General features: G+C 41.6%; 1 protein-coding gene across 1 annotated transcript in view; it reads left to right on the top strand.

Moving 5' to 3' along the window:
• Nucleotides 1-25,942, top strand: part of RYR3 (ryanodine receptor 3) — a 564,315-nt gene that overhangs the window by 368,553 nt on the left and 169,820 nt on the right. The window contains exon 39 of the mRNA XM_058427349.1: nt 24,598-24,871. Coding sequence (XP_058283332.1) covers nt 24,598-24,871 — 274 coding nt within the window. The remainder of the gene's footprint in view (nt 1-24,597; nt 24,872-25,942) is intronic.

The raw sequence follows: 25,942 nt of genomic DNA, 5'->3' as shown, positions 1-25,942 counted from the left end.
AAATCTCACCATTCGTCAGCAGAAGTATTGAAACCTCTGGAAGAGTGTATGGGGGACTTGGCACTGGCAACCCTTGATAGGGTAGTTCAGTCAGGCGCTCTGGAAAGGGCGGGTCTTTTTTGAGGACGTGCCAGCAGCACTCTGAAGCCGCAAAAACGTGAATTTAGACTCCCTTTGTGGTTACCGCCAAAGGAGAACTGAAAATAGGCTGAGTTACCCATATGTCTCCTATATCACCTGCTGAGAGTCTCTTTTGAAAGTGGGTGTTCCTTTCCCACCTTCTTTTTCTTTCTTTCTTTTTTTTTTTTTTTTTCCCTGAGACAGGGTCTTGCTCTGTCATCCAGGCTGGAGTGCAGTGGTGTGATCTCCACTCACGGCAACCTCCACGTCACGGTTCAAGCAATTCTCATGCCTCAGCCTCCCGAGTAGCTGGGATTACAGGCATGCGCCACCATGTCTGGCTAATTTTTGTATTTTTAGTAGAGACAGGGTTTCATCATGTTGGCCAGGCTGGTCTCGAACTTTTGACCTCAAGCAGTCTGCCCTCCTCAGCCTCCCAAAGTGATGGGATTACAGGCATGAGCCACCACAGCTGGCCCTTTCCCACCTTCTTTTTAACAGAGAGTTTGTCGTGGCTGGGGGTCCCACCAGGTGACCATTTCATGTGAGGTAAATGGAGTCAGTCAGATGAAGTCACTTGTCACCTGCCTCTGTGAAGCCTCCCCCCTACGCCTGTGAATGGTGTTCGGGCACCAAGGATGGCAGTGTGCAGCCCTGCTACCTCAGGCCTCAGGCATACAGACCACATTCTGTCTGTCTTGGCAAAACACGCACACCTGAGAGGCCAGCCCTGTATGAGACTGCGTGTCTTCACCTCATGCTTCTTCCCTTCCCCAGGAGGAGTTATGAGAGGTTCACGCTTCGTGTCATCAGTGCTCTATCCTGGGATCCCAGAAATAGACGAAATGGTCGAGGTGATCAGGCATGTTTGGCTTCTCTGCTGAATGTTCCAGACATGATGAATCCCCTCACTCAAGCCTGGCATTTTAAAATAAATTCTAGAGAGTGGTTTAACAACCACCACCCCTATATATTGTTTTTAATATGATCAAAGAGAGACAAGGTTGCTGATTGCAGAACCAGATGCACTGAAGGGTCAAAATCCTTTAAATTATTGATAACTTTGTTCACGTTATTTCATATCTGATTTCTATTACCCTTGCATTTGATGAAATAATAAAAGTGTAGATAGTGTTAGAAACATTCTACAATGAATTGACAGTTTACCAAATACTTCCACACATATTCATTTACTGCTGTTAGTTTTCTACATTCCTCCATCGTATAGTTGGGGGAAGCAGGACTCAGACGAATTAAGGGGTACTTGTTTATTCTTTCTACCCTTACCCGGTTCCAGAAAAACGTCCGAGTGTCTGATTGTCACCAGCCCAAGGTACCTAAAGTGAGTAAAGCTATGGCTTGAAGGCAGGTCTTCTGTCTCTTTGTATTGTACTGTGCTTCTCCACTGTACCATGAAGCTTGCCAAAGAACTTACCAGCATATGTACCATGAGCTACAAACACATATGGAGCGGCTTTTTAAAATCACTCTTTTTTTTTATCTTGCCTACTACATCTGTGAGATATCTCACTATTGTGACTCGAAATCTGAACCCAACGGAATGCAATGTTTTAACATTTAAAAGTTCACCAAACTAAGGATCTGAATTGTTTTCAGATAAGGCGGTGGTGGGCCCGCCCTGCAGTCCCTCCACTGTGAGCAGCTGATGTTGGCCAGTGACCTGCAGAGAAGCCACAACTTTTCTAGGAAAGAGAGAGCAACGGTGTCCTGACACTCACATTCTGAAATCTGCTAGCTGGTTCGATGGTGAAGGGATTTGCCTAAATTAACTCCAAGCCATATTGTTAATGAAAGCTGTTACAGTATTATCAAAGGATCAAATGATAATGAACAAGTGAAAAAAAAAAAACTAACAATAGTAGCCACTATACTGTCACTTTTTTTTTTTTTCATATCTCCATCGAGAAAATTCCCTAGAAAATGTTTTGCTTGTTCCTTCTGGCGGTACTTCTCCAACGCTGCAGTTTAAGCAGCATTTCCTTGAATGTAAATATATAGGCACTGAATTATTCTTCCAGAAGAGGCTGACCAGGTATTTCTGCTAAATTCTAAAATTAACAAAATAAAAATCACCTGTCAAATTTTACAGATTAAAATGTGGTACATTCTTGATCTCTGCCATTTGTTGAATGCTTTCCCCATGGGAGAAGGAAGCTCCATGCTAGCATTTTATCTCTATGCTTAGAGGCCTTGAGATGACCCATTGCAATTCAGCTTTGGGTGGCATCGGTTAAGAACTGAGTTATAGGTGAGCATGACTGAATCTTTCTGAAGGAGGTGAACATCCCTCTTCTGTCTTTAGCCCTGTGCTGTTTGCCACAGAATGTTACCTCTCGCAGAGATTAGGTGGCACTCTTGGCCTTGAATAGCACCTGCTCTCCCCTGCCACTCTTCTTCTAATGAAGACCAGAACTGGAGGTGACCTTGAACCTGTCAAGCCCCAAAGCCCTTACGTATGTTACCTCTTGCCTATTCACGAAACAGCCTAGGAGCCCTAAACCAAAATTCTCTCCCAGCTAAATGCGGTAACATGTTTAGTGCTGAGAGGAAGAAAACATCTATACGAAATAAGTCCTAGCCCCTCAACACAAATACGCACATGCAAAGTAAGATAACTTTTAGTAGTAAGTACATCTGCAGAGCTCAGGCAGTATTTCTAAGCCTCTTCTCTAAATTCTCTCCAAAGAGCCTCTCCCTAAACATACACACAGATGCCTCCTCTGTGAAGTCTTTCAAACTCATTCTTCTTCCCTCTACCCCTTCCATATTGTGGAATTTCTAGTAGTGTATGTATGACTTTCCATCTTATGTGAGGTATTGGTATATGTATTTGTTTTCCTCACCAGGTCTTAATGCAGGGAACATGTCGTACTTGTTTCCACACTCAGCTCTATGGCACAAATCTTTCTGACCTCCAACTGAATATTGGTCACTTGAGGCTCATAAAAAAGAAGAAAACAGGGACCTTTCAGAAAAAGGAGGAAATGGGTATGGCTAGGCAACTCAAAATAATCATGAGGTTGGATGTACTGTAATAAAAGTACAGACAAAATACAGTAGGTGGCCAGAGGAGGAGATTGGGAAATTGTCTGTGAAGAATGTAGATGGATGGATAAAATAAGAAGGAAAAGGCATTTTTAATGAAAAAAAAAAAAAAGCTGCTTCAACAAAGGCCCATGGGCAGCAAAGTTCATGTCATATACAGGAGTGGCAACAAGTTGAGATTGGCTGAGTTATAAAAAGAATAGAATGGGTCAGAATGAAAAAAAAAAAAAAAGAGTGGTGTTAGAATATAGAACATCTTGCAAAATCCAACGGCTGTAGTCCCAGCTACTGGGGAGGCTGAGGCGGGAGAATGGCGTGAACCCAGGAGGCAGAGCTTGCAGTGAGCCAAGATAGTGCCACTGCAGTCCGGCCTGGGCGACAGAGCGAAAATTCTGTCTCAAAAATCCAGCAGCTAAACCGTATGCAGGCTTAGAGTGTTACTCTTTGTTATACCCGTGTATTTTGTAATACTTGGTCTCCCATTTGTGGGGAGGGAGGGGCGAACACTTACGTGGTACCCACTTTGTCCTGAGCATTGTCTTGAGCACTTGCATAAATATTACCTCGTTTAATTCTCATGAGAACAATCTGTAATACACAATTCTGTTTCTATTTTACAATTGAAGAAACTGAAGTAAAGACAGAGTAAGTAACTTGCCAAAATCACACAGAGGTGGCATAAAACTTCAAAACTTCGTCAACCTGAATTCAACGCCCATCCTTATCACTTATGTAATAACATCCTGCCCCCTATAGGCAATGGCTGTGAAATGGCTTAAGGACTAAATCATGAATTTACTTAACAATACTGAGATAGTTATGAGCACAGGGCTCTGGAGTTAGGCTGCCTAGTCTTAAATTCTTAACTTCTCCCAGAATTCATGATATCCAGGAGACTGAGCGTGAGACAGCTTCTCTGTGCCTCAGTTTTCTCATCTATGAAATGGACATGGCGTATACATACTTACCTCATTGGGTTGATATAAGCATTACATTAGTTAATATATGCAAATTGCTTAAATGTGTGTCTGGCATATAGTGAGCGCTTAATTTTAACTATTTTTTGGCTATTGTTTGTTGATTACTTGCCATATTAGGCACAAATCAAACTGCTTTAGCGAGACAGTAGTCTTTTAATTAATGATTTAGCCCTTACCAGCTTTGTATAGCCCTCCCTACAGCGGGGAGACACTGGGAACAGGGGCATCCATTAGGATTTCATCGCAGTGCTCCGGGTGAGAGGTTCTGAGGACTTGAATAAGGCTGGTATGGTAGGCAGGATAATTGACCCCAAAGATGTTCACATCCCAATTCCTAGAACCTATGGATATGTTAGGTTAAATGGTCCAAAAAAAATGCAGATGGAATTAAGATTCCATATAATCAGGAAATCTGGTTTATTGGAGTTGACCCAAAGTAATCCCAAGGGTTCTCAAGAGTGAGAGAGATCGACAGAAGAGAGCCAGAGATATGCAACATGAGAGGGATGTGGCTTAAATTTCCTGAAGGAAGGGGTCATGAGCCAACAAATGTATGCTGCCTCTAGAAGGTAAAAAAAAAAAAGGCAAGGAAATGGATTGTCTCCCAGAACCTTCAGAAAGGATTGCACCTTGCCACACCTTGCTTTCAATCTAGATCTGGGTCAGACTTCCGATCTATAGAATCATCGGACCAGAAATTTCTGTTGTTTTAAGCCACTAAGTTTGTGGTAATTTGTCACAGCAGCAATAGAAAAGGTGGTGACAACAAAAAGTATTTTTGAGGTGTCAGACATGTTAGAGGTAGGGTTGCCATATCCTGGCACCCAATTAGAAATGTGAAGAAGAAGAAGGCATTAAAGAGAGCATTATAGTTTCCTGAAAGATGGTCAGGCGCATAATAGACATGCAGATGGGGTAAGTTTGGGAAGAGGGGCAGAACTTTACTTTTATTTAGCTCCATAGAGGTTGCAGGAAGATTTTCCACACAGTCTGGTTTGCCTTGATACCCTGCATGGCAAACAAAACAGACATCATTAGTCCCAGCTTAGAGATGAGGAAACGGGGACTCCCAGGCGGTTAGCAACTTGCCTACCTCACAGGTGGCAAAGCAGGCATAAAAAATCATTGTACTGGGCTCCTGGAATGGTGCTTCACAGTCATCGATGCTTAAAAAGTATTCTGTGATCTGTTTAATTAATCAGTGTCAGGCCCTCTCTTTTGGTGGCCTGTGCTTTAGTGATGGGGAAGAGAGTTTGGTTCTCAGGCGAGAGAAAGTCGAACACTTAATTGAGTACCTCCTTTGTGCCCGGTACTGCGCTTGGCACTTCACCTTACCTCGTTTGATTTTATCCTCGCAACAAGCAACCAAGTATAGTGACCTCTAGACTCCCATTTTATGCACTAGGCAACTAAGCCTGAGGGTAGAAAAATAATTTGGACAAAGTCTTGCAACAAGTAAGTAAAAGGCCAAGATCTGAATTGCATTCCGGACCCACACTCTTTCCAGAGTACCGTGCAGGGATGCCTGGAAAGGAGGTCATGGGGATGGAAAGAAGGAGATAGGGAAGCATGGATGTTTAGGGTACATGGCCAGTAGCTTGCCTCATAATCACTTATTCTCTATATTGAAACTAAAAAGCAATTCGATGACTTTCCCAGCTGAGTGAAGACAGAGGCCCCAGGTCCCTGAGTCCTTCGCTGTGCCATCTCTGCCTCATCTTTATTTCAGAGGCATCCCTCCCTAACGCATCAGCAGGTGCCCTCTGTCCTCACTGTGCTCTTTTCCCCACCATCATCATCGGTCATTTAATCGCCTACATGTATTGAGAAAGTGATTATGAGGCTAGTTGACAGATTTCAAAAACAGGCTAATTATCTTAGTCCGATGGATGAAACCCCTTGGGACTCTAGAGCAGGACTGGCAGAATCAGGCTGCAAACACAGTCTCACTGGTAGCTTGCAGGGCTGCCTCTGTCAGATATGGGTATCTATCTGGCTAGGGAAGCAGTTCTGGGAGCGAAGCATTTGCTTCTACACTTGTCTCCATCCTTAGAGAGATGGAGGCTCTGCCCAAGGTAGAAAACCACAGACGGAGGGAAATTTAGAAACAGATTTAGCAGAAATACACACCTGTCACGAGCCTATCTAGACACAGCCTGTCCTGAGAGCCAAGTTCTGTGGGCCAGTATGACTGGGGCAGTTTTGTGGGATACACAGCCCATCATGGATAGAGTCAGGAGGCTCCATATCCGCTACGCCTTCTCCTGGACAGCACTCACTACCACCTATTTATAGGAACTTAGATTTGTTTATTCAATTGAAGCATTGCTTTGCCTAAAGAAACCATAAAGTGAGGCTTGGGTTAAGAAGGGCCATCACTGTTGGGGAAATTCCATCCCTGCCACACCTGTCTTGTCAGTTTTTACATGGTAATGGTGAGGATTGAATGATCATTCAGGCACAGTAATTAAGAGTCGGACACGGGAAGCTCTTAGTAAATGTTGGCTATATTACTTGATATGGTTTGGTTCTGTGTCCCCACCCAAATCTCCTGTGGAATTGTAATCCCCACTTGTTGAAGGAGGGGCCTGGTGGGAGATGATTGAATCATGCGGGCGGGGCTTCCCCCGTGCTGTTCTCGTAATAGAGTTCCCACAAGATCTGGTTGTTTGAAAGTGTATAGTTCTTCCCCGTTCATACGCGCTCCCTCTCTCCTGCTCTGCCATGATAAGATGCGCTTGCTTCCTGTCTGCCTTCTACCACAATTGTAAGTTTTCTGAGGCCTCCCAGCCATGCTTCCTATACAGCCTGCAGAACTGTGAGTCAATTAAACCTCTCTTCTTCATAAATTATGCAATCTCAGGTAGTTCTTTATAGCAGTGTGAGAATGGACTAATACATTATGATAATGAGAGGTAGGATGTTCTAGAAGGCAGTTTGAACTTTTATTCTTCAGCCAAGGAGGCCAATATAGAAAGATACAAATGTACATACCCAAAAATTAAATACAGACCTGGGATGTGTCCTGCTGTTTCCTGTGGAGCCTGGGGCCAGCCCTACACCATCACGTGCCTCGAGGGGTCTGATAGCCAGTGCCTGCTGTGTGCCCTGATAACACGCTATAAACACAGCAGTTCTTATCACCCAAGAACAATGCTCCAGGTTGTCTTCACAGGTTTTTCCTTTCACTGCAGAGAGCCTTGTAACTTTATTCTGAGTAATCACAACAACATCCTTGCTCTAGCAAAATGAGGCCAAAATGGTACCTACTGCACAACCTGGGCCAGAGAGGCACTGGGGAAGCACAGAGAAATTTGCATGATGAATTCTCCAAAAGTCCTCTTGAAGTCCATGGATTTAACTTTTTCCCTGACCTTCTCTGCTAATAAGTAGTAGATATTTGACGACTTTGTAATTCAGACCAGACTTTTGGCCTAGAGGAAGCTCTAGGGCACAGAGCACAGAGGGCATGAGTTTTCCCCCCGGTAAATCTTCCCAACTAAATCTAGAGGGTGTTATTGCATCACCTGACCCCTGACACAGGAAGCTTCATTTCTCTGCCAGCAATCAGGACAGACATCAAAAAGGCCATCAAGTTGCCACAGCTCATCTCCTCGATGTAAATGATTAGTGATGTGCAGTGATGCTTTGATAATGGCCACTTACTCACCATAGTCAGTAACCACTGGAATTTTGAGATTTTATTTCTTCATCCTCAGGTTTTACTGTTAGGAAAAGCAAGCTGGGTACCATCAAAATAGGGCATTAAAATGTGGTGGTAAAATTCTTGATGCTCATTAATTTAACCCAATGAAGCCAAAGGCTTTCGTTTGCCATTTTAGTAAATTGACACAACCCCTTCAAGAGCTCCGTGGGTCAGATAGAAATAGAATCATGGAATATTAAGCCACAAGTGACTTGACTTCACAGAAGTGCACAGAGACACAGAGAGGTAGGTGACTTGCCCGAGGTCACATAGCCAGAGCTAGAACAAAGGACTCTTATTCCCTGACCAGTGCTCTTGTTCCCATACCACACTTATATTCATTTTCTTCAACATAAATTTTATATTGCTAATTTCATTTTATTGGTAAAGAAATCAAGGCTCTGGGAAAATGAGTAATCTGCCCAGCTGAGAGTCAGAAAAAGAACTAAAGCTTTATGATTTGGGAGATTTTATTTCTGAATCCATTTTATGGCTTATTAAAAGAGCATCATCTAGACAGAATAATATAAATTTAAAACATTAATAAAGATGACTACTTTTCTGAGTTTTATGGAGCTATTGAAAGTAAACAGCTCTAAGATGGTCAAGTAGATGTGCTTAGATTCCAGCAGCGTGGGTTTGAATCCAAGCTCTGACATTCACTAATTGATTGTAATATTAGGCAACTTCCTTAACCTCTGTATATTTCAGTTTCTCTATATGAAAAATGAGGATAATAATAGCTCCTATCCTGGTGAGTGGGGGCTTGGGAATATAAGGATTAAGTAAAGTAGTGCTCAGCTTGATGTCCTGGTTCTTGGAAGTTTGTATACCTCAGCTTCTGAAATGAGTATACAAAGCATAGATCATAAGAACTTCATCTCCACATTTATCTTTTCAGATGCTTTCAGCAAACAAGCAACAGGAAGCCCAACTCAGGTAGAACAGCCATTAACGGATTTCACTGGCTGACACCTGTGAGTTTAGCAATGGAGCCAGCCAAGGACTGAGTTCATCCAGTGGCTCTGCTCACTCTCCGGGCAGTCATCTTGCTTCTTGTTCCAGCTTTGCCTTCGAGCTGGTAGTAAGATGGTGGCTGCAGTTCTGGGCCTCATATCCATGCACTACAGTGTCCAAGGGAAAACTGAGAAAGTTTATCCTGCCCTGGTATTGTAAGCAAGGATCCCGAGATCACTTTTGATTACAAAAACTTGGTCACAGGCCAATCCGTGTACCAGAGTGTGACTTAGAAAATAGAACATGCTGGTTGACTTAAGTCAACAGGGTCTATTTTTGAAATAAGTTTGGGTCATTTTACATACCTGAGGAGCATAGGCTGTAAGTTGGAGAGGCAGAAACCTGTGCAAAAGCAGGGTTCTGTTAAGAAGGAAGAAGAGACAAATGGGTGCTGTGTATGTGGCCAGTAATATTCATTATGCATGATGGTTATCAGCGTCTTTAATTTATTCAGGGGTTAATGTTGACATGCAGCCAGTTCTAGCTCGTGATTTTCAGAGGGAGAACAGGGCAAAAAGAAAAGCTGTGTTCTAGAAACTAGAGACTGTGCTGTCTGTAATCTACATATGTTATCTAATGGTCCACAACAGTTCTGCAGTAGGTGCTTTCTGTGTTTAATGTCAGCTCTGGCTTCACAAGAGCTCTGAGCCAGATTCAGGCAGACCTCAGTTATATCAGTAGCCCTGCAATTTACTCCAGTTGCCTCAACAATACATAGAGGACTGTATCTCTCTTGGGTCCCAGTTTCTGTGGGCACATTTGCCATGGCTTTGTAACGGAGACTCTCCAGTCTGGTTTGTAGCTTCAGAAAAGAGTTAATCATCCTCAACCCAAGACTTTCTTAACAGCTGGAGTACATTAGTTTTCTATTGTTGCTATAACAAATTATCACAAACTTAACGGAACTGCAAACAACACAAATTTACTTCTTATAGTTCTGGAGGTCACAAGTCAACAGTAGGCTAGTAGGGCTGCATTCCTTCTGGACTCTCTAGGGGAGAATATACATTTCATGCCTTTCCCAGCTTCTTCACATCTGAAAAGTCTCTTTTGTAAGGTAACATATTCATATGTTCTGGTAATTAGGACATGGACATTTGGGGGAGTTGGAGGGACATTATTTAGCCTACTACTGGGAGAAAGAAAGTAGAGGTCAAAATACACTTGTTCTTTACACTTCGAAATTATCTACCACCTGTTCATGCCTCCAGAGCATTTACAGCATGCCACAAGCTGACTTTTCAATCACTTAGAATTTAAAAATAAGTGTACATCCTTTAGATGCACATAATTATTTTTCTTTTCCCATTGTAATGTGAGCATTATAAATTGCTTTCTAAGTGTGACCTAAGTATGGTGTAATTTTGTTTGCTCCTTCTTCTCAAAGTGATTGGATGACTTTTTCTTCCAAACTGACCCAGATTTAAGAGCACTCACAAAAATATAACACCAGCATAGGTTTGAGATCTGTAAGCTGCAGGGATTTTCTTTGCCAGTGGCCAACCTCTACTCTTTGATCATAATGTACTTCATTGCGTGGTGGCCACTTGGATTGTGATCTAAATTTGGAGGAGGAAATAAAAGATTATTTACAGACCCCTGCAGCCTAAAAATTTAAACCTGCACCATGAAAATAAGACACCTTTCCTTTATGGTAGTTGGCATTGCAAAGCTGGTAATTTTACCATTTAAAAAGGACTTATACCAACTTTGGTAGGGGAATGTCTAGAGAATTTCTCATAAGGGTCAGACATGGTGTGCTTGGGTTCTAAAGTCAGAGGAGGAAGTTACAAAATGACAAGTGGAGGGGAATAAACAACAATAAGTGATACCTGGGCTCCAAACTGATGTACTAAGGCTAGCTCAAATTTAAAGACACTCTAACTCTTTGTTATTGTATAAAAGGTCTGACTAGTCCAAAAATCAGGTAATGAGTAGTTTTGTTTTTTTCCTTTTTGAAATATCCCTCAGGCATCAAGTCTCCCTAAACAATACAGTGCCTTGGAAATATTTCCGTTCTGAGTTAGCCTGAATAATCATTTAAAATGCAGCTTATAGATCATATATTTGATATCATTGCCTTAATGTGACTACCCCTAATTACACTAATTGCAAAAGTGAAGTGAATTAGAATGTTAATAGTAATCTCATAAATGAAGCCATTTATAATTATCAAGGAAACCATCTGTACATGACTAGCTTCCCTAAGACATTCTGTTCAAGAGGATTTGCTTTATTTCTCATCAGAAAACATGTGCTTGGCGACATATTTTTCTTTTTCCTTTTTGAAAAGAACACTATATTATAATCCCATGAACTGAACCATCGAGTGCACTTGGCAAGGCCTTCTTGAAATTCTGCTAAGTCAGTGCACAAAAATCCTAGAGATGCAACAAGGTCTGCTGAGGCGTCCTTGTTATGTGTGGTGGTTCTGAGTGGGGTTAAGTGGTGTGCACATGCATGTGTGCGTGTGTGAAAGAGTAAGATGGGGCATACTTTGTGGCAAATGGTAGATTTAACCCGTTTACCTCAACATCATCTTGCTTCTGATGGCTGTCCCACTTTGAGAGTCATGTTTCTTACCAATACCAAAGTATTTTGTAGTCATTAAAGGGTAGCATTTCCAAAGATGAACTTAGAAAAGCAACAGAAATAAAATCATTATTTAGTTGTAACTCTTCTTAAAACCTCTGTTGCTCTTTGTTTATGAAAGAGATTCAAATAAATTCACAAGAAATAAGTCCCTCCTTTGCTATTTGAAAATCCTACCAAAATTGGGGAGTCCATTTCAAGATGGCCAAATAGGAACAGCTCTGGTCTGCAGCTCCCAGCATGATCGCACAGAAGACGGGTGATTTCTGCATTTCCAACTGAGGTACCTGGTTCATCTCATTGGGACTGGTTGGACAGTGGATGCAGCCCATGGAGGGTGAGCCAAAGCAGGGCAGGGCGTCGCCCCACCCAGAAAGTGCAAGGGGTTGGGGGATTTCCCTTTCCTAGCCAAGGGAAGCCGTGACAGACTGTACGTGGAAAAACGGGACACTCCTGCCCAAATACAGTGCTTTACCCAAGGTCTTAGCAACCAGCAGACAAGGAGATTCTCTCCCGTACCTGGCTTAGCGGGTCCCATGCCCATGGAGCCTTGTTCACTCCTAGCACAGCAGTCTGAGATCAAACTGCAAGGTGGCAGCCTGGCTGGGGGAGGGGTGTCCACCATTGCTGAGGCTTGAGTAGGTAAACAAAACAGCTGGTAAGTTCAAACTGGGCGGAGCCCACTGCAGCTCAGCAAGGCCTACTGCCTCTATATATTCCACCTCTGTGGGCAGGGCATAGCTGAACAAAAGGCAGCAGACAACTTCTGCAGACTTAAATGTCCCTGTCTGACAGCTCTGAAGAGAGCAGTGGTTCTCCCACCACGGCGTTTGAGCTCTGAGAATGGACAGACTGCCTCCTCAAGTGGGTCCCTGACCCCCATGTAGCCTAACTGGGAGACACCTCCTAGTAGAGGCCGACTGACACCTCATACAGATGGGTTCCCCTCTGGAATGAAGCTTCCAGAGGACGGATCAGGCAGCAATATTTGCTGTTCTGTAGCCTCCACTGGTGATACCCAGGCAAACAGGGTCTGGAGTGGACCTCCAGCAAAGTCTAACAGACCTGCAGCTGAGGGACCTGCCTGTTAGAAGGCAAACTAACAAATAGAAAGGAATAGCATCAACATCAACAGAAAGGACATCCATACCAAAGCCCCATCTGTAGATCACCAGTATCAAAGACCAAAGGTAGATAAAACCACAAAGATGGGGAGAAACCAGAGCAGAAAAGCTGAAAATTCTAAAAACCAGAGTGCCTCTTCTCCTCCAAAGAATCACAGCTTCTCACCAGCAACAGAAGAAAGCTGGACAGAGTTGACAGAAGTAGGGTTCAGAAAGTTGGTAATAACAAACTTCTCCAAGCTAAAGGAGGATATATGAACCCATTGCAAGGAAGCTAAAAACCTTGAAAAAAGGTTAGACGAATGGCTAACTGGAATAAACAGTATAGAGAAGACATTAAATGACCTGATGGAGCTGAAAACCATGGCACAAGAACTTCGTGACACATGCATAAGCTTCAATAGCTGATTTGATCAAGTGGAAGAAAGGGTATCAGTGATTGAAGATCAAATTAATGAAATAAACCAAGAAGACAAGGTTAGGGAAAAAAGAGTAAAAAGAAACAAAGCCTCCAAGAAATATGGGACTATGTGAAAAGACCAAATCAGCGTTTGATTGGTGTACCTGAAAGTGATGAGGAGAATGGAACCAAGTTGGAAAACACTCTTCAGGATATTATCCTGAAGGATAATATTCCCCAACCTAGCAAGACAGGCCAACATTGAAATTCAGGAAATACAGAGACCACAAAGATACTCCTTGAGAAGAGCAACCCCAAGACACATAATTGTCAGATTCACCAAGGTTGAAATGAAGGAAAAAATGTTACGGGCAGCCAAAGAGAAAGGTCAGGTTACCCACAAATGGAAGTCCATCAGACTAAGAGCAGATCTCTCAGCAGAAACCCTACAAACCAGAAGAGAGTGGGGGCCAACATTCAACATTCTTAAAGAATTTTCAACCCAGAATTTCATATTCAGCCAAACTAAGCTTCATAAGTGAAGGAGAAATAAAATCCTTTACAGACAAGCAAATGCTGAGAGATTTTGTCACCACCAGGCCTGCCTTACAAGAGCTCCTGAAGGAAGCACTAAACATGGAAAGGAACAACCAGTACCAGCCACTGCAAAAACATGCCAAATTGTAAAGACCATCAATACTATGAAGAAACTGCATCAATTAATGGGAAAAATAACCAGCTAACATCATAATGACAGGATCAAATTCACACATAACAATATTAACCTTAAATGTAAATGGGCTAAATGCCCCAATTAAAAGACACAGACTGCAAATTAGATAAGGAGTCAAGACCCATCAGTGTTTTGTGTTCAGGAGACCTATCTCACGTGCAGAGACACAGACAGGCTCAAAATAAAAGGATGGAGGAAGATCTATGAAGCAAATGGAAAGCAAAAAAAAAAAAAAAAAGCAGGGGTTGCAATCCTAGTCTCTGGGAAAACAGACTTTAAACCAACAAAGATCAAAAGAGACAAAGAAAGTCAATACATAATGGTAAGGGGATCAATTCAACAAGAAGAACTAACTGTCCTAAATATATATGCACCCAATACAGGAGCACCCAGATTCATAAAGCAAGTCCTTAGAGACCTACAAAGAGACTTAGACTCCCACACAATAATAGCGGGAGACTTTAACACCCCACTGTCAATATTAGATCAACAAGACAGAAGGTTAATAAGGATATCCAGGACTTGAACTGAGCTCTGCACCAAGCAGACCTAATAGACATCTACAGAACTCTCCACCCCAAATCAACAGAATATACATTCTTCTCAGCACCACATTGCACTTATTCTAAAATTGACCACATAATTGGAAGTAAAGCACTGCTCAGCAAATGTAAAAGAACAGAAATCACAACAAACTGTCTCTCAGACCACAGTGCAATCAAATTGGGACTCAGGATTAAGAAATTCACTCAAAACCTCATAACTACATGGAAACTCAACAACCTGCTCCTGGGTTGTCAATAATGAAATGAAGGCAGAAATAAAGATGTTCTTTGAAACCAATGACAACAAAGACACAACGTACCAGAATCTCTGGGACACATTTAAAGCAGTGTGTAGAGGGAAATTTATAGCACGAAATGCCACAAGAGAAAGCAGGAAAGATCTAAAATTGAAATCCTAACCACAATTAAAAGAACTAGAGAAGCAAGAGCAAACAAATTCAAAAGCTAGCAGAAGGCAAGAAATAAGATCAGAGCACAACTGAAAGAGACAGACACACACACACACACACACAAAAACCTTCAAAAAAATCAATGAATCCAGGAGCTGGTTTTTGAAAAGATCAACAAAATTGATAGACCGCTAGCAAGACTAATAAAGAAGAAAAGAGAGAAGAATCAAATAGACGCAATAAAAAATGCTAAAAGGGATATCACCACCTATCCCACAGAAATACAAACTATCATCAGAGAATACTATAAACACCTCTATGCAAATAAGCTAGAAAATCTAGAAGAAATGGATAAATTCCTGGATACTTAGACCCTCCCAAGACTAAACCAGGAAGAAGTTGAATCCCTGAATAGACCAATAACAGGCTCTGAAATTGAGGTAATAATTAATAGCTTACCAACCAAAAAAAGTCCAGGACCAGATAGATTCACAGCCGAATTCTACCAGAGATGCAAAGAGGAGCTGGTACCATTCCTTCTGAAACTATTCCAATCAATAGAAAAAGAGGGAATCCTCCCTAACTCATTTTATGAGGCCAGCATCATCCTGATACCAAAGCCTGGCAGAGACACAACAAAACAAGAGAATTTTAGACCAATATCCCTGATGAACATCGATGCGAAAATCCTCAATAAATACTGGCAAACCAAATCCAGCACACATAAAAACCTTATCTGCCACAATCAAGTCAGCTTCATCTCTGGGATGCAAGGCTGGTTCAACATACACAAATCAATAAACGTAATCCGTCACATAAACAGAACCAATGACAAAAACCACATGATTATCTCAATAGATGCAGAAAAGGCCTTCAACAAAATTCAACAGTGCTTCATGCTAAAAACTCTCAATAAACTAGGTATTGAAGGGTTATATCTCAAAATGATAAGAGCTATTTATGACAAACCCATAGCAAATATCATACTGAATGGACAAAAACTGGAAGCATTCCCTTTGAAAACTGGCACAAGACAAGAATGCCCTCTCTTACTACTCCTATTCAACATAGTTTTGGAAGTTCTGGCTGGGCAATCAGACAAGAGAAAGAAATAAAGGGTATTCAATTAGGAAAAGAGGAAGTCAAATTGTCCCTGTTTGCAGATGACATGATTGTATATTTAGAAAACTCCATTGTCTCAGCCCAAAATCTCCTTAAGCTGATAAGCAACTTCAGCAAAGTCTCAAGATACAAAATCAATGTGCAGAAATCACAAGCATTCCTATACACTGTTAACAGACAAACAGAGAGCCAAATCATGAGTGAACTCCCGTTTACAATAGCTACAAGGAGAATAAAATACCTAGGAATCCAACTTACAAGGGATGTGAAGGATCTCTTCAAGAACTACAAACCACTGCTCAACAAAATAAAAGAGGACACAAACAAATGGAAGAACATTCCATGCTCATGGATAGGAAGAATCAATATCGTGAAAATGGCCATACTGTCCAAGGTAATTTATGGATTCAGTGCCATCCCCATCAAGCTACCAATGACTTTCTTCACAGAATTGGAAAAATCTACTTTAAATTTCATATGGAACCAAAAACGAGCCTGCATCGCCAAGACAATCCTAAGCAAAAAGAACAAAGCTGGAGGCATCGTGCTACCTGACTTCAAACTATATTACAAGGCTGCAGTAACCAAAACAGCATGGTACTGGCACCAAAACAGATATATAGACCAATGGAACAGAACAGAGGCCTCAAAAATAACACCACACATCTGCAACCATCTGATCTTTGACAAACCTGACAAAAACAAGAAATGAGGAAAGGATTCCCTATTTAATAAATGGTGCTGGGAAAACTGGCTAGCCATATGTAGAAAGCTGAAACTGGATCCCTTCCTTACACCTTATACCAAAATTAATTCAAGATGGATTGAAGACTTAAATGTTAGACCTAAAACTATAAAAACCCTAGAAGAAAACCTAGGCAATACCATTCAGGACATAGGCATGGGCAAGGACTTCATGACTAAAACATCAAAAGCAATGGCAACAAAAGCTGAAATAGACAAACCGGATCGAATTAAACTAAAGAGCTTCCACACGGCAAAAGAAACTACCATCAGAGTGAACAGACAACCTACAGAATGGGAGAAAAATTTTGTAGTCTACCCATCTGACAGCGCTAATATCCAGAATCTATAAAGAACTCAAACAAATTTACAAGAAAAAAAAACCCCATCAAAAAGTGGACAAAGGATATGAACAGACACTTCTCAAAAGAAGACATTTATGCAGCCAACAGACACATGAAAAATTGCTCATCATCACTGGCCATCAGAGAAATGCAAATCAAAACCTCATTGTGAGATACCATCTCACACTAGTTAGAATGGCAATCATTAAAAAGTCAGGAAACAACAGGTGCTGGAGAGGATGTGGAGAAATAGGAACACTTTTACACTGTTGGTGGGAGTGTAAATTAGTTCAACCATTGTGGAAGACAGTGTGGTGATTCCTCAAGGATCTAGAACTAGAAATACCATTTGACCTGGCAATCCCATTACTGGGTATATACCCAACGGATTATAAATCCTGCTACTATAAAGACACCTGCACATGTATGTTTATTGTGGCACTATTCACCATAGCAAAGACTTTGAACCAACCCAGGTGCCCATCAATGATAGACTGGATTAAGAAAACATGGCACATATACACCATGGAATACTATGAAACCATAAAAAAGGATGAGTTCATGTCCTTTGCAGGGACATGGATGAAGCTGGAAACCATCATTCTCAGCAAACTAACACAAGGACAGAAAACCAAACATTGCATGTTCTCACTCACAGGTGGGAATTGAACAATAAGAACACTTGGACACAGGGAGGGAAACATCACACACCAGGGCCTGTCAGGGGGTGGGGGTCTGGGGGAGGGATAGCATATAGGAGAAATACCTAATGTAAATGACGACTTGATGGGTGCAGCAAACCAACATGGCACATGTATACCTATGTATCAAACCTGCACGTTGTGCACACATGCCCTAGAACTTCAAGTATAATTAAAAAAAAAAAAAAAGCCTACCAAAATTGTCAGCATTTCCCCATGGATACTATATATATATGTACACAGACACACACACATACAGGTGCTATATGTATGAATCATCTCTCTAAGGAGCATAGCATTCCAAAATAATCATAACAAAGCATGATGTCTTTTTCATCAGATCATTTCTGATATCACTTGGAAGGCCCCTCTTTTAACTTCCCAATAGAGCTTTTTCTTCCCTGCTTTAGTCTCCATGTAATGGAGACTTATTCTAGAAATACGAAAAACTTCAGATAAAAAAAAGCCATTGGAAGAAAAGAAAGGGGGATCTTATTTCTCTTCTCTAGTTTCTTTTGAATGTATGTGTTACTATAGGAGTTATGCCTTCTTATGAATTGTCTCATTTCCTAATTGTCTTAGACAACACAGTTTTACTCATTATTTTACATTTATTTTTTATTAAATGCTTCACATGTATTAGTTTTTCCAACTAGGCTGTAGTGGATAATAATTGTGTCTTGAAATAGTGTCTTGTAGAGTACTTAACCTTGGGCATGTAACAGATACCCAGAAAATGCTGGTCAGTTAAAAGCTAACTTAGAAGTGGCCGTGACTGGAGTTAACTCAGCTACTCAGATGAAGACAGGCAGAAACTTATGAACTGGTGTATGTCCTGAGTCCTGGACACATATCAACTTCAGGGCAAAGCCTTCTATAGTTGACAGCTCTAGTTTCCAGTATTAATAAGAGGAAAGTCATTGCTGAAGGATCAGCTAATGTTGGGGACAGAGAGTTAAGTGCCTCCCTCTCCAGCCTGCAGCCCACCTTTCTCTGTGCGTGTGCAGAGCAGGCTGAAGAAAGCCAGGCAGCCTCAGCATAATACAAGCCTGGCTCCCTCCTTGCTTAGAAGATGACTGTTCTTAAGCCCAAATTCAGGAGAAGAAAAGCGTTAGGAGCCCTTCAGGCTAGGAGGTTGCCCGTTGGTGATGAAAGAATAATAGCCAGGGCCCTTGACTGCCAGGATTCAATTTTCAAAATAATGATTCTTTAATCCTCACTTTATTTCTCAATGTGAGGTGTCTTACTCTTCTTATATGAGATACTTTTCTTACATAAGATACTCTTCTTACGTGAGATACTCACATTTAATCTCATACATACCCCCCTCCCATCCAGAAGTAAACATGGAAAGCTTCCTAATCTGTAGCTTTCTAGGTTCAGGTCTCAGCTACTTGATCAGACTCATGCAGCCTAATAGAACAGGTTTCATCTTAGCTGGAGGGAAAGCTTTGGTTTCCATTCACAGCCTCACTTCAGCATAGGCCCTTTTATATAGATCAGTGGTTCTCAAACCCTTTGGTCTTGGGACCCCTTTACACTATAGAAAATTACTGAGAACCCCAAAAGCTTTAGTTTATGTGGATTATATCTATCAGTGTTTACCAAATTTAAAATTAAAATTGGCAAACATTTAAATATTTATTAATTTAAAAATAACCTTATTACATGTTACATAAAAATACTTTTATGAAAACTAAATTTTTCAAAACAAAATAAAGTGATATTTCTTTGCATGATTATAAATCTCTTTAATGTCTGACTTAATTGAAGGCAGCTGGATTCTTATATCTGGTTAAAGAATGGGAAGAAAAATGGCCTTAAATATATGATTGGAAGGGTAGTAGTATTTTTCATAGCCTTTTCCAATAATTATGGATATTCTTCTCTAATACTATATCTGAACAAGTGGTAGTTTCTGAAAAGTTAGTTGGCATGTGGAATCTGAAACCATATTAACTAGATGTTTGTACTTTGTTACATAAAAATTCATTGGTCTATCTTGCACATTGAATGGATCTTTTACCTATGAATGTTTTTGTAATGTCATTCATTGATCATTGAGAGATTATTGGTTCATTGAGTTAATAAGAACTTCAAAATCTTGACACATTTCATTATAAAATAGTTTAAAAATCACATTTGTTAATATAGACAGCTTAATCAGAAAAGTCTTTAAGTACTGGGAAGCTGTTGAGCTCCCAGTGGCAGATAAACATTTTTCAAAATTCTGATTTTCACTTGAAAGCTCAAATTTCATTATTGGCAGCAAATACTATCATTTGAAGTGAAAGGCTTACTTTTTTCATTATATTTTTTTTCATTTGTTCAAGTTAACCACAGTTTGTTGTTCTTTAATTAAAAATGGCATTCCATGAAATAAGCAGCTAGTTTAGCTCACAACTCCATCACACAAGTACTTTTCCTCCAGAAAAAACACTGAACTTTAATACACAGCAGAAGTGCTTTACTTCTTTTCTTTCTCTGTACCATTCTATCACAGATGATGTTTTAAAGATGTAAACTCAAGAGTTTATGATGAATAAAATTAGTAATTTTTACCGCTTTATTCAGGACATCCTTCTGTGAAACGGGGCATTTATCTGGAAGTGTGGCAATAAAAAATATAGTTGGGTGCTGCTAACTTGATTCAAGCTAAGGCACAAGCAGTTTTACCCACCATTGCTTTTGCACCATCAGTGCAATTATCAACACGATGAAAAAGGCCAACAATATCTTAGAATTTTTATGAAAACACATTTGGACTTAAAGGGTATCTAAAGGATCTTGGGCCCCCAAGGCTCTGCAGATCACATTTTTATAAGTATTGGTAGAGATGTCAGTAATAGTTCACCTTTATTAAACCTGCAGTATGTGCCATCCATGGTTATATGCATTAATTAGTTTAATCATCAGATATACAGGTAGGTATATGGAGAGCCTAACACAGTCTAGAAAATGTATTCTTTTTAACTTCTGGACCCTGGTACGTTTTGGCTGCTCTGCTGCTGATGCACGGGAGCTAATTAAAATCTGAAGAATTTTTAGTAGCATTGCTGCTAGGGGTATAAAGCTCCATTTTCTCAATCCCAAAAGTGTTTAGACCTTGAGAAGTTCATTGGTTGTGCCTGGGTTTGCTTGGTGGTTCCTGAGTCTCTAGTATATGTCAGATGACAAAATCTGTTGTGCTTTTCATGGCTCCTGAAAATGTCCCCTTCTGCCCCTCTCCCCCTGAATTTTATTTCTCTTCATAGTTATTGTTTCTCTCACTTACTGCACTTCGGTCTCACAATTTGAAACATTGTCCAGTACATATGGCTTTAAACGTCAGTCCCTCCATGGAATTACATCTGCCTGTCAGCAACGCAGCAGTAAGTCTTGCCTCCTTTTCTGGCAGGACCTGGCGGCTACTTTTTTTTTTTTTTTTTAACTGTACTTTAGCTTGGTCACACATAAATATTTATCCCATTCTCTGACACTGACTTTGAAGGCTTGCCTGGACAAAGAATGGAGTGGAAGGTGTTTACTGCTCCATGCTTTGAGGCCAAAAGGGTGTTTCCTTTCCCATCTGCCCTCTAGTGATGTGTTTTGCTTTACATGCTCTCTAGGCCATAAATATTTATTTGGATTTTTGAGTCAGTGTGAGGCTAAGAGCTTACCCAAATCCTGAATTAATCTGAAAGCCAGGTTAAGGGAAACTAATATGTACTTGGTTTTATTATGATTCTGTAAAATTCTCTGCTTGAGCAGATTAGTAATTCCACCAGATCTGATTATTGCTTTTCCAGTGTGGCAGGGACTGGGATAGCATGTATTATATCTGCAGAGAATTGTTTTGTTAGTGGTGAGAACTATAATTCTTCCAAGCCAAGGTATACGTTTTAGAGGAAATTGTACTGACGGGACTAGAAAAACTTAAATTGGGTCCGAGAGTCTATGTTTTTGTCTTGCTTTCATTCTTATTGCACAAGTAATAACTAGGAGTGCATCCATACGTGTTTGTGGTCACCTCTGTGATGCTGCCTCTGCTGTGCTGCATGCCCAGTGCCCTGGGCTCCGCAGTTGCCGGCCTCCACGCTACCAGCCTGCCCCACCACCCCAGCAGCGGCCAGGTCCTGTGCCCGGCCCTTTGCGCTGCGCAGTGCGTATGTGTTTGGGGTCTGCGTGGCAGCCTGGCCTGCTGCGGCCTCCTAGGCCCTGTGCCTGTGGCTACAGCGGCTGTGTGCTGCACACCAAAGGAGACAACGCTTCTGTTGAATTCTTGAGTGATGAAATTAAGGGGGAAAGGGAAATCGAGAAGCATAAGAGGCATTCCCTCCCTAAGAGGTCTGGAAGTTGAGAGCTAGAATTTAAATGGAACAGAAGCTAAATTAGCATGGCAAGTTGCCAGGGGAAAGATCATTGTCACTTTCAACATTATCAACAGCATCCCACCCACATCTGATGGTGAGGAGGAGCCCTCACAAGGGCTGTAGGTTGAAGAACAGGATTCTGAATTGACATCAACTCCCAGTTTCATAGTTGAAGTTATGAAGAATGATAGCAAGAAGGTCCTGGTGCTGACTGTCACTATCAGAGGATGAGTTTGGACAAGAGCAGGTGGAGAGTAACATTTTCTCCATCAGGGAAGTTAGCTTTCAGTCCAATGGCAAGTCTGGGTGGAAGGGCACTAGTACACACTCAACGCAGAGTCCCCGGACTAGGCCTTGTATTATTTCCTTGAGGACAAAGGGGTGGACAACGCTTTTGTGGAAGGGTTGGTGGAGCTCAGCACAGTTCCAGAGCACCAGGAGGATGTTACTTTTCTTGAAAATCTCGAAAGTTTTGTCAAGGACCAGCAGAGTAGACAGACACTTAAAAGCCTTAGTTTTATGGCAGGCTTTGGCCAGTGAACAAATCCTACCGTGAAGCCAGGCACTATCATCCTAATATCATGGACAAAAAAATAGCAAATTTAAATTATTTCTTTTGTGCTCTCATTTACTATTCATTTGTTTTTTTCTGTACAAATCTATTATTACTAGTTTTTTTTGTTTTGTTTGGTTTTTTTTTTTGAGACGGAGTCGGTCTGTCGCCCAGGCTAGAGTGCAGTGGCACGATCTCGGCTTACTGCAAGCTCCGCCTCCCGGGTTCACACCATTCTCCTGCCTCAGCCTCCCGAGTAGCTGGGACTACAGGCGCCCACCACCACGCCCGGCTAATTTTTGTATTTTTAGTAGAGACGGGGTTTCACCGTGTTAGCCAGGATGGTCTCGATCTCTTGACCTCGTGATCCGCCCACTTCGGCCTCCCAAAATGCTGGGATTACAGGCGTGAGCCACTGCTCCCGGCCTAGATTTTTTTAAATAATATGACAGACAATAAAATTAGGGTTTCTCCTCCAAAATGTATACATGTGAATTAACTAGGAGATGCAGGAACTTTTATATTTGGACTCTGAGGAAACAGGTTTCTAACAAGGAGCCCAGCATAGCCCTTAAATGGCTTTGCCCCTAGAGGATACAGATATTGTCTAACCTAACAGGTATTAGTCTGCAGTCCCTGCCTAGTGAGATCTCTTAAGAACATCCTTTAACTGCTTCTCTCTGACTTGGGTGTCCTTTTTTAAGGTTTTCAGTTTATGTGTCCCATCTGAATCTAACACACCCACAGGGTTGATAGACACAGCAGTAAGTTAAATTAATCCTTTACATCTAGGTCTCTTTTAAAGCTTGGTAACTGAGTTCTATTTTTATATCCTTACGATGAGCCAAGACTGTATATAGAGCAGACATCTGCCATCTATAGTGATGTGGAGTAGAAACCTCGACTATTAGAGATGCCATGGGCTACCAGAAGCACTGATCTGTTTACTCCCCTTTCTTTCACTGATTGACTGAGTGACCTTCATTGTCCCCTTGGCACTGCCTGGCCTGAATTAAGGATCTTCCTGCCATCCATACCTTGTAGGACTGTGATATGCGGTGCCAGGGTAGGATGCATTTGTGATTTAAGAGCAGTGTGTCTCACCTCTGTCATCTTCTGGAAGTGTGGATGGTAAGGGAAGAGGTGAGCAGTGCCTTCCCAGTCATTCCAAAAGGTCCCCTTCCTCCTTTACCTCCTATGCCAGTGCCAATCAGCAATTTTCAGGGGCTTTTTAGTATGACCTCTGAAGGTTCCACAGCTGTTTTGAGTCCCAGTTCAGTAATCTTTCCTTTACCTGTATAGACAGTAAAATTTCTCTAAAACCAGTATGAGCCCCAATAAATTCTGAATTCAAAGTCACTGTGGTTTTTTTCTCTTGATGCTTATGAAAGGAGTCCAAGATGCAGTGTCAGCTGACTCTTGCCAAAGATCCAGTACAAAAAAAGGCTGTTCAGACTTTAGGATGATGGTCAGATGTCCCGTTGTAAATAGCCTTTAGATCTGTTCTCTCAGCCCAGTGTGGATGCAAATATTGTTTAATCAAAATAGAATAGTTAGCACCCTGAACTCATAATTGGGATATTCTTTTATTGTTATATAGCCGGTTTGTCTTTTGATGATATATTCTACTTCTGTGTATGTCATAACCCACCCTTAAAATACAAATTTTTTTTTTTTTTGAGACACAGTCTCACTCTGTTGCCCAGGCTACAGTGCAGTGATGCAGCCATGGCTTACTGCACCCTCAACGTCCAAGGCTCAAGCAGTCCTCCCACCTCAGCCTCCCAAACAGCTGACTACAGGCGTGTGCAACCACACCCAGCCTCTTTTTTTTTTTTTTTTTTTTGTAGCAACAGGGTCTCGCTTTGTTGCCCAGGCTGGTCTCAAACTGCTAGGCTCAAGAAATCCTTCAGCCTCAGCCTCCCAAATTGCTAGGATTATAGGCATGAGCCACTGCACATTGCCTGTAATAAGAATTTTGTAACCTCAGCCAATGATGTGTCTTCTATTTGCATGAAGTGGCTGAAACACCCAGCTCTCCCTGAGCCATGACAGCCACAGTCCTGTTCCCCCCTGTTGTCCTTCCAGCAACATTGAAGGAACTCATCTCACAGACGATGATCTGCTGGGCCCAGGAGGACCAGATCCAGGATTCAGAGCTGGTCCGAATGATGTTCAACCTCCTCCGGAGGCAGTATGACAGCATCGGGGAGCTGCTGCAGGCGCTGCGGAAGACCTACACCATCAGCCACACCTCTGTAAGCGACACCATCAACCTGCTGGCTGCCCTGGGCCAAATCCGCTCCCTCCTCAGTGTCAGGATGGGCAAGGAAGAGGAGTTGCTCATGATCAATGGGCTGGGGTAGGTGATTCACGGTTACATGCTGTTATTCTCTAGAAAGCTTTAAGTGGGAAAACTGACTTATCTTGACATAGGGATGTAGTGGAATCAAATCATATTAAATCTTTGTGTGACCTGATTCCAATTTCACTCCTCATGGGGTCATATCCTTTGTAACCTGAGAGACCCGACTACTCACAGTGAAAGGCATTGCTAAAAGAAGTATGGAGGAGTCTTGGGGAAAAGCACTTGGTTTTAATCTTTTGAAAACAGCCCCAGGGAGCCCATGAAAACATCTGGAGGAAGGGACAGTGTGTTCAACCCAAGACAGAAATGATCTGAGCACCTGAGCTTTTGACTCGAAATCTTCCGAAACTTACCTCTGAAAAATTGCCACCTGATCTCTCCCTTTTCTCAGGACTAACCTAGAGTCATTTTTGTTAGTTCATTGAGATAACTTTTTCCTTAACAGTAGCTCATGGCTCTCCCTTAGAAGCCATGTAGTCAAAAAAAATTCATAGCATTTTAGACATCAAAAGGGTTTCCTATAATTATGTAGGGTAGCACTTCTATTTCGCAGATGAGAACACGAAGGCCCAAAAAGATTCACTAACCAGCCTACAGTTTTACTTTATTAGAATCAAGAACTAGACCTACAGACATCCTCCTACCTAACTTCTCATCCTACCACCCTTGAGCCAGCAAACCAAAGGAGCATCACCAAGGTGCAGGAAAGGGACGTTCAGGATCCTTGGGGGAAATGCACGCATTCGCCAAACTCATTTCCGAAGAGAAATCTTACATACGTGAAGAAACTTTTATGGGAAGAGAATACAGTTAGAGAATTATTCTCTCCCCAGCCTTCGTAGTAGACACAGCAGAAGTAAAAACTGGCAATTGCAGGTGGTGTTTCCTGCAACCCTCAAGAGAAGGGGAATGGGCAGCCAGAAAGTAACCACCCAGCAAGGGAGTACACAGCAAATTACCAAGTTGTTTCTGTATTTTGATTTGCATGCAGCTTTACTCTGTGAATTTATATTGGATGACTTAAAGATGTAATTGTTCTTACATCTTAATGTCATGAGTTTTTAA

This window comes from Hylobates moloch, unplaced genomic scaffold (genome assembly GCF_009828535.3).
Source record: "Hylobates moloch isolate HMO894 unplaced genomic scaffold, HMol_V3 SCAFFOLD_14, whole genome shotgun sequence".
NCBI classification, from domain to species: Eukaryota; Metazoa; Chordata; class Mammalia; order Primates; family Hylobatidae; genus Hylobates; species Hylobates moloch.
Note: the sequence above shows the minus strand (reverse complement) of the source record. Positions and strands in the feature narration are given on the sequence as shown.